This window comes from Asparagus officinalis, chromosome 1 (genome assembly GCF_001876935.1).
Source record: "Asparagus officinalis chromosome 1, Aspof.V1, whole genome shotgun sequence".
Taxonomy (NCBI): domain Eukaryota; kingdom Viridiplantae; phylum Streptophyta; class Magnoliopsida; order Asparagales; family Asparagaceae; genus Asparagus; species Asparagus officinalis.
Genome location: NC_033794.1, coordinates 20,619,737 through 20,628,589, shown reverse-complemented (window position 1 = coordinate 20,628,589; position 8,853 = coordinate 20,619,737). Strand labels below are relative to the sequence as shown.

Sequence of the window (8,853 nt, the reverse complement as noted above, 5' to 3'; positions counted from 1 at the left end):
CACTGTCTAACGAGTTTGACTATCAGAGGTAATTGTTAACGTGATAGTTGTTAGACCCGCCATCCTACTGGAGAGGATTGGCTTCAGCGGCCGTAGTATCTTCTTCTTCTGACTGAAAAGATTGGGCTTGGTCCGATTGCTCAGGAGAAGATTGGGCTTGGTCTGATTGCTCAGGTTGATCATGCGTACTTTGTTCTTTAGCTTTGATCCTGGCAATAATCTTTTGAGCCTGTTCGCCTTGAGAGATTAGTTGTCTCCAAGAATGGCATTCTGCAACCCTCATTTGTGCTAGAAGGTTGGTCTGCAAATTGTGTCGACAGGTCTTTACTAAGGTAGACTGTGTCATACTTGTCGGGCATCGAAGAGCCATGCTTCGGAACCTCTTGACGAAAGCTTTGACAGACTCCCTCTTCTTTTGCTTAGTGGCAAGAAGGGTATGTATGGAGACTTTTGTATTCTCTTCAAAGAATCTTGACAAGAATAGTCTCTCTAGACCTGCCCACTTTTGGATACATCCCGTAGGTAGTTTTCTAAACCATTCAAAGGCAACTCCCTTGAGGGTGCCAATGAATAATCGAGCCAGTATGTCGTCGTTTGATATCACATTCCCAGTCTGTGACTTGAAATGATAGATATGTTGGTTCGGTGATCCCGTGCCGTCAAAAGTTTGTAGCGTCGGGACTTCAAATTTTAGAGGATAATGGGCTGCATCCCATTTGGCAGGATAGGGTCTGACAACTCCCTCTTTTTGGAGCTCGCTTCTGTTGGCCATGATATTGAGACGGGCTTCTAATTCTTCCATTTTGGCAGATTGGAGATTTTGCTCGTTCTCCGTCTCTCTTCCTTCATCAGAGGAAGATTCTAGGTTGTGGGCTTCTTGGTTAGAAACCGTGTCATCAATCACTTTTTCCTTCCCTTTGCTTGTGTGAGGTCGGGATGAAGACGTTTTTCCTCTCCGGGAGGATTCTTGCCTAGGTGGCGAATCTGTCTTCTGAGATTTAGCCTTGTCTGTGACGAGTTGAGTCAACAGGTCTAGGAGTTCATTGAGGGTCTTCTGCTGTGATTTGAGCATGGCGTCTTGCTCAGCAACCCTCTTTGAAAGATCTTCTGAATGTTCTGCCATGTGGGTGAAGCTCTCATGCCCAATGAAAGAGCTTGATGATTGAGACTCCGCAATGGCTGAGTGTTCATCATCGGAATTAGTTCCTCTGGCTAACCTCCGATAGTTGACAGGGAGAATGGCTCCTGTTCGCGTCCGAGTGCGTTGGTAGACTCCTTCAAACTCGTTAGCGATTTCTCTGACGGTCGGTGAACGACTTGTCTCAGAGTCATTAGAACTAGGACCTGAGGCTTTCCCTCTGCTGATCACATTGATAGTGACCCCAGAATATTCGGTCTCTGGAGACTTCTTCCTGTGAGAACGTCGTCGTTGGTTGGGCAAAGCAACGTTCGTAAATTGGTCAAACACCAACAGTTTGGCCGCATATGAGCAGCATTGACATCCCGAGAAGACCGTAGGAATCAGTCGTTCACATTGGAATGAACGAATGACTTGTTGCATCGGTCTTTCTCGCAATATGAACTCTTTCAAATCTGTTGTAAAGATTCAAGGAGAGTTACTCACTGATCGTGAGCTTTGAATTGGAACCCCCAGCCCATGATTGGACAAGACTGGCTCTTGGTGAACATGGATCTGGTTGAGATGCCTTGAATCCATGGACTTTTGACATCCGCCCCTCAATCTAGTCGCGCTACGCAGAGTATTCGGGGCAGCGCCCCGAAGCTCCACGGTATACACCAGGTTCGGTATTGAATTATTTCGTCAACTGAACGCATGCCTGAGCTTCAGGTTTTGCTGATGAAACGCATATTTGAGAGTTGCGTTTATTTTGTGGAACGCACCCCTGAGGGTTGCGTTCATTTTGTGGAACGCACCCCTGAGGGTTGCGCTCAGTCTTATTCACACAGAGCCTATGTTTGGGCTCATAGACGCGAGACTTGCATTCTGAAACAGAAACGCAGAGCGCATGGTTGCGTTTAGGCTTACGAACGCGAGGCTCGCGTTGGTTGGAGGATCGATTTTCTCGAAGTTGTACTTGTCGTCGAGATCTTCTTCTTCGTCGAGCGGCGTTCTTGTTGGCCTGTTTTAAGGCCTTTGCAGCGATGTCGTCGACAGAGTTGGTTGCCATTATGGGCCTTTCGTGACCCGAGAAACGTCGCTTTGGCACGAACGCAGAGCCTTCAACTTGGTGGACGAGTTTGGCCGAAGCTGAGCCCACTCCTTCGGAGGAGGGGCTTTTCGAGCATTCTTGGTTGAAGGAGAAGGCTTCCTTCGGCATAGGAGCAACAATTGGAGCTTTAGTCCCCTTGGAGACTTTGTGGATCTTGTTTATAGCCTTGGGGCTAAGGGATCCGGATGAGAGAGCCTCCTCAAACTTGGCTTGATCAAACTCAACAATAAGAATTTCGACGGTTGTTCTAGTGAGATGAACATCGGATTGCGCCACCACTTCTTCGTCAGAGAAGCTCTTCCCCAGCAGAGTCGTCATCTTTTGTTTGTGGAAAATTTGTAGTAAAAGAAACGAAGGAAAATTAATTTGTATTCCTTTAATCTCGATTACAATTGGATTTCCTGATTACAAAAGAGAAGAGAATGAATTTGATTCTCCCCTTTGTTTAATTCTGGGTTCTTCACGGTAGCGATGTGATGCCTCCCTCGAATGCTCGCGTCGAGTTTGCTTCTCGTTGACGATCCGACGTCTTATTTCACTGGAACATGGTCTTCTCCTCACGATTTGACGTTGTTGAGAATTCTGAATGAGTTTGAAACTCTATGAAAGAGTTGATTTAATCGAAATCGGTCTATAAGCCAAGGATGAAGAAAGCTCCTGTTGTCGAATGTTGCTGAGGGATGACGTCAATCTCCTCAAAAGCCTGCCTAAGGATCTCTCCTGTCGCTGCCAAGAAGTTCCAACAGACCGAACCCCTGAACTGAATTGATTTTCAGTTATTTATAGAGGATTAAGGGGTGTAACCACCTCCTTAATTTGCTCCTAAGTGGGACTAATGGAATGTAACCGCCCCTTAAATCACTCCTGAGTGGAGTTGTGATCCCCTCAGATCGTGGGAAACAGTTTTGAAACCGTTTAGCTCGTGTTTGAATGAGTCAAACGCAAATCCTGTATTCTAGAATGAAATCTACGTTTGAACGCAGTGTTTACGAGCTGTGTCTGGCGGCGGTTAGAGTTGCATCTGGCAGCGAGTGAAGCTGCGTTTGGTAGCGGTATAGAGTTACGTCTGGCAGCGAGTGAAGCTGCGTTTGGTAGCGGTATAGAGTTGCGTCTGGCAGTGCTTAGAGCTGCGTTGGGTAGCGGTTGGAGCTACGTTGAGCAGCGGTATAGAGCTGCGTTGGGCAGCGGTATGGAGATGCGTTGGGCAGCGGTATAGAGCTGCATTGGGCAACGCTTGGAGCTGCGTTGAGCAGCGGTTGGAGCTGCGTCTGACAGCATTTGGAGCTGCGTTGGGCAGCGGTTGGAGCTGCGTTAAGCAGCGATATAGAGCTGCGTTGGGCAGCGGTATAGAGATGCGTTGGGCAGCGGTATAGAGCTGCGTTGGGCAGCGCTTGGAGCTGCGTTGAGCAGCGGTTGGAGCTACGTTGAGCAGCGGTTGGAGCTGCGTTGATTTGAGCTGCGTTCGTGGCTATGAACGCGGTGCGTCTTGATGCTGGTGTGCGGGGAGGACTTCCGCAGCTTGATTTGAAGAGACCGTCGATTTGTAGTCTCTTTCTGTCAAAGCGTTGCAAAGATCGTCATTTTATAATCTTTGCTTTAGCTCTTTGATATGTGAGAGTCGTCAGATTTTAACTCCCGATGTTGATTATGAAGGCTGTTTGATTAGAGCTTCCATCAGTTATCGTGAAGGTCGTCAGATTGTAACCTTTAGCGATCTACGTGAAAGTCTTCAAATTGTAACCTTCTAGAAGTCGTCAGAGTGTAACTTCCATCATCGGTGTTTTGATGGGGATCAGCTATCTATTATGATTTTTAGACAGTCTACACAAGTCGAACAAACTTAGAACATAAACTTCTATATCAAGAAGTTTTTTTCAGCCTTGGGCTCTCTACAATCTCGTGCCCATGCATGTATTGCACAATATTATCAACTCTTGCATTTTTTTGTCCACCTCTCTAAGACATATTGCTCAGGTATCTTTTTTATCAGTGTAGTTTCTCTGCCTTCTGTCATCACTTTGACACAATGCCTACACAAAACACCTATAGTTTTAAACATCCTACAGCTGCAAGATATTGTAAACTGACCTTCTCTTTTTACTAGCCTCTCCTTAAAGAACTCATCCATAACAACAGTGAAGATATACTTTTCACCATTGGACACACACTTCGTTATGGAAGACTTTAAAGATTCTTCAAACTGAGCTTGAAATACCTTAAATCTGGCTTTAGTATAAACTTCTCGTGCATGTATCAAGATACTTACATCCATTTTGTAGTGAACAATCCGGAACAACAAATCATACTCAGCTTCCAATTCCTTATACCGCTTATCAAATATCATTCTTATAAAGTGAGTAAAAAACTCAGGCAATTGTACGTCTGATTTCAAATACCCCTTCAAACTAGCATTAAAGCTTTCACTCAATTGTGTAGTTTGCATTCCTGTTGACCATGTCCACTTCACATATGCATGCACCCATTTTTTTCTTATTTCAAATGTTGCAGCTACCCAAGTATCATCATGTGCATTGTACTCATCCAGCGTGGACTGCCAAGCACTCAAGAACTCATCCTCTTCCTCAATTTGATAAAGAAATTTGTTGAACACATTGCCTAGGCCTTCCTCATCGTGGTTTCAGAATAAGAAACCAACTTTCTTGACAGCATTTTGCATCAAATGCCATATACAAAGTCGATGGCAAGTACCTGACATATACAAAAAAAAGTCATATACATTAAAAAAAGAATGCCATATACAAAGTCGATGGTAAGAACCTGACATCACATGTAATACATCATTGGCTATCGCTGCATCTTGATCAGTGAAAAAGGTTTGTGGAGGATTCCCACACATTACCTTTAAAAAGATTTCAAACAACCATATAAAGGATGCTGCGGTCTTGTCGTACATTAAGGAAACTCCAAAAATAATAGTCTCTCTATGATGATTTAATCCAACAAACACCGCAAATGGTCGATTTGCTTCATTAAGTTTGTAAGTTGTATTAAAACTTACCACATCACCAAATATACCATAATCCATTATCATTTTAGCATCAACCCAAAAAACATTGGTAATCTGTTCCTCAGTGTCCAACTGCATCTCATAGAAGAACGAAAGATTTTCCAACATTTTCTTTGAAAAATATTCTATCAGATAACCAGCTTCTCCAAATTTTATCTTTTTCTGTCGGACAGTTCGAAGGTAATTCTTTTGGTCTACCTTTGTAAATCCCAGTGACTCTCTACCACATGCTTGCTGACCCATTAATTCAAATGCAGACTTCGGCGAAAGACCTGAATTTGCTATCAAGTCTAAAAAGGCTTCATTTGATGATGTGATTTTTCAATGAGATGACATAAAATGGACAGATTCTTGGCTGATAAGAGGATGTTTATGCTCTTCAGAGAAACGATAAACAGAATTCTTGTCAGTACGTCTGACCAACTTAATCCCCATAATTGCTCCATAATTAGTCATTGTCTCTCTTGGATTTCTCGTCAAATCGTCTCTCTTATCCGCCTTCCGCAAACCTTCCTTACAACAAACAAATGTTCTTGAAGTGAGTACACCTTGTTTATCTGCAGCATAAGCATCTCTTCTAATGCTAAAGTCTTCACTACGTGCATATTCGTTATAAAAGTCAAATGCAGCAATCTCATAATCAAACTCCATAAAAAATTTAGGTTTCAAGTCTTCTTTTGATCGCTCCAAACTACTATTGTTTTCTTCCACAGGCTCTTCCATAATGACTGCAATAGTCAATCATATATCAGAATCACTACACATATTTCTCTACACTAATCAAGTATTCAAATCCAAGTTGTCTCAGCATAAGTTCCTCCCATTCATTAAAACACATATATAATCCAAGTTGTCTAGTTTTGACATACATACAACAAACATAAAGAAACCTTCTTCATTGAATCTCAATCTGGGATTAAAAACTATGAAACTCAATCTTAAATTTAAAAGTAACGAATTACCCAAAAAATGTAGGGATGGCCGTCGAGATGGAGATCTGCTAGAAACCAAAATCTCTCGCCCACCCACCACCAGAATCGTAACTTTCGATGGAGGAGACAGACGGCGGGCTACGGAGGACGGACGCGGAGGACAACGAAGAGAGAGCGCTGGCCGGCGCCGTGACGGAGGAGGCCGTCGCTGGCTGTGACCGGCTAAGAAAGGCGATGAGATTTGAGGGAGAGAGCGCGTGACTGTTTGGGAATGAGAGAGAAACGAGTTTTTGAGAGTGAGAGATTGGGAGAGAATGGGTTGGTAGCTATTAATGGATTAGGAGAGATCTTGGCCGGCGATGTAAAATGAAAGGCCATGATTGGCTTATGAGGAAATATTAGGAAACTCTCACGAGGAGAGAATCCGGATCCTAGAAAATCAATGTGGTCGGCCTGTCCTAGAGAGAACCACAACCCGCTACAAAGCCGAAGGCTCAAAAGACCAGGACATGCTGAGTTGGCAGTGCATATGTAAAGAGGAAATAACAATGTAGCTAGACAAGAATGACAATTGTTCAAATTTATAGAATCTGAACCACTCTGTAATTGTCATGCGTGCAAAAGGTAACATGAATAGTCCATACCGGTGAAGCTAATGTTACTATCCAACTTATCCAAACCACGATGAAAATCTCCAGACAAACTGAAAAGAACTCCAAATATAACTAAAACATTTATTAGACATATAGCTGAATTTTTTGGAGATAGAGGAGTAAGACGCAACTCCTAAGTTCCTAATTAACACATTAGTTCTTCCCCTTTGTTAGTAGTAATCTTAAAGAAAAGATAATAGCTTAAGCATATCTTTTATTATTATTATTATTTCTTTTTGTGTGTGCCTGCATGTGTCTCAGAAGTGCAAATATGCGCCTACACCGTTGGCCAATATCGGTTTCTCAATTATAAATCTTGTAGGTGCATGTTCAAATATTCGAATCCAATTGCTTGATAGTGATAGGACATTAAAAATCATTAAATCTTTTTTTATTACCAAGAAGTTTTAGAATCTTGGATAGTTGGATTAATCCAAATCAAGCTACCAATTAAGTTAATATAATCGCACTTGCCCCATAATCAACTGCTTTTGAGTTTTGACACAACTGCATAGTTGTCGGCAAAGGTTGCTAACTCCCCACGCATACACGGTTTAGATCAAATAGACGGAAGAAGGAAAAGTATACAAAGGATGAGGAAGGAATTAGATCACAGAGCCCGTAATTTTTCTAATTACTAGTTTTTATGCACGTGCAATGCACGTTGTTAAATATTAAAATAATTTATTTTTTATTTTATTACTATAAATAAGTCAGATTCATTTTAATTATTAGATTTACTATAATTTTATTTAAATATTATAAAAAATTTGATGTAATGGATTTTTGTGCTAAATTGGGATCAATATACTTAACTGGGATATCATAATTGATTTTCGCAGAACAAGATATCAGCTGACATAATAATATCTTTAAGCAGAATAGTAAAAGAAAATAAGTTAAATTGATACTACATGTCATATTCTAAACTCTACTAATACCAAGTTATAGTATGGAGTCAATGATGAATAACAATATCCTTATGAACTATAGTTCTAGCAATAAAAAATAACATTTCTTATTATATTGAAAATAGAATTACATGTACTTTTCAACATTATAAACTCATATTTTATAATAAACAATCTCAAAAGCAAACATAAAAAAAGAAATATGATATATATATGAGATCTCAGCCTACATTATTTGATAGACTTAAAATAAAAAAAGCAAAAACTAAAGATTAATGGTAACTATAATATAATTTTATGTGATAAAAGCAATCACATATGCATATAAAAATACTACAAATTTGCATAAAAATTCCTTCTAAAAGTTCCTAATTTTACTCAAAAATTAAGTTATAGTATAAAATGTTCAAAAAATATTATCATTTATTCTTTTTAGTTCATATTTTATTTGAGCCGAGATCAATCTTTCTCCACCTTTATCTTATTATTGGGGGATTCTAGAGTAGCGCCTTTATCATCTACATCAATATTGTGATAACAAGTTAGAGTTGAATTTATTAAAACTAATCTCTTCAAAGAATAAAGTCCAACACCAAAATTAACCTATTTGTCTTCTGCTTCCCCCCCCCCTATTTGTCTTCTGCCCCCTCCCCCCCCCCCCCTCAAAAATCATAACCCTAATCCATGAATTGGGTTTGTTCATAATGAAGAACAAAAGACAATGTCAAGAGACAAAAAAGAAAAAAAAAGAAGGAATTGAATAAGAATCGCTAGGTTTGTACATGATAAAGAGAAAAAGACAATATAAGAGTCCAGAAATATATTAGGATGTACTTGGATCAATTAAATTATATTATTACTCATAATTGATATGTATAAGAGACAAAACGTGTTGACAACCTTAAATTATAAATTAAATTATATTATTACTCATAATTGATATGTATAAGAGACAAAACGTGTTGACAACCTTAAATTATAAAACAAGCTGTATGTGCTTTCTAACATAATTTTTTAATGCAAGCAATCCACATGATTAATTTTAAAAATCTCTTAGTTTTGTGAAAGAGTTTGGGTGTAAATAAGAAATATTAAATT

At 40.1% G+C, this 8,853-nt stretch overlaps 1 protein-coding gene across 1 annotated transcript; it reads right to left on the bottom strand.

The window, feature by feature from the left end:
* Nucleotides 4,245–5,502, bottom strand: LOC109831633 (protein FAR1-RELATED SEQUENCE 5-like). The gene is made up of 5 exons (XM_020398996.1): nucleotides 5,251–5,502; nucleotides 5,010–5,091; nucleotides 4,888–4,940; nucleotides 4,320–4,812; nucleotides 4,245–4,261 (listed from the first exon to the last, which is right to left on the bottom strand). Exons 1-5 carry the CDS (start codon nucleotides 5,500–5,502, stop codon nucleotides 4,245–4,247), a joined length of 897 nt encoding a protein of 298 aa, XP_020254585.1.

Coding starts and splice junctions, on each gene's coding strand:
- LOC109831633 (XM_020398996.1), bottom strand. CDS start 5,502: ATGGGTCAGCAAGCATGTGGTAGAGAGTCACTGGGATTTACAAAGGTA. Junction 5,092..5,250: donor ATGGTATATTTGGTGATGTG/GTAAGTTTTAAT, acceptor ATCTTTTTAAAG/GTAATGTGTGGGAATCCTCC. Junction 4,813..4,887: donor TGCAAAATGCTGTCAAGAAA/GTTGGTTTCTTA, acceptor TATCAAATTGAG/GAAGAGGATGAGTTCTTGAG.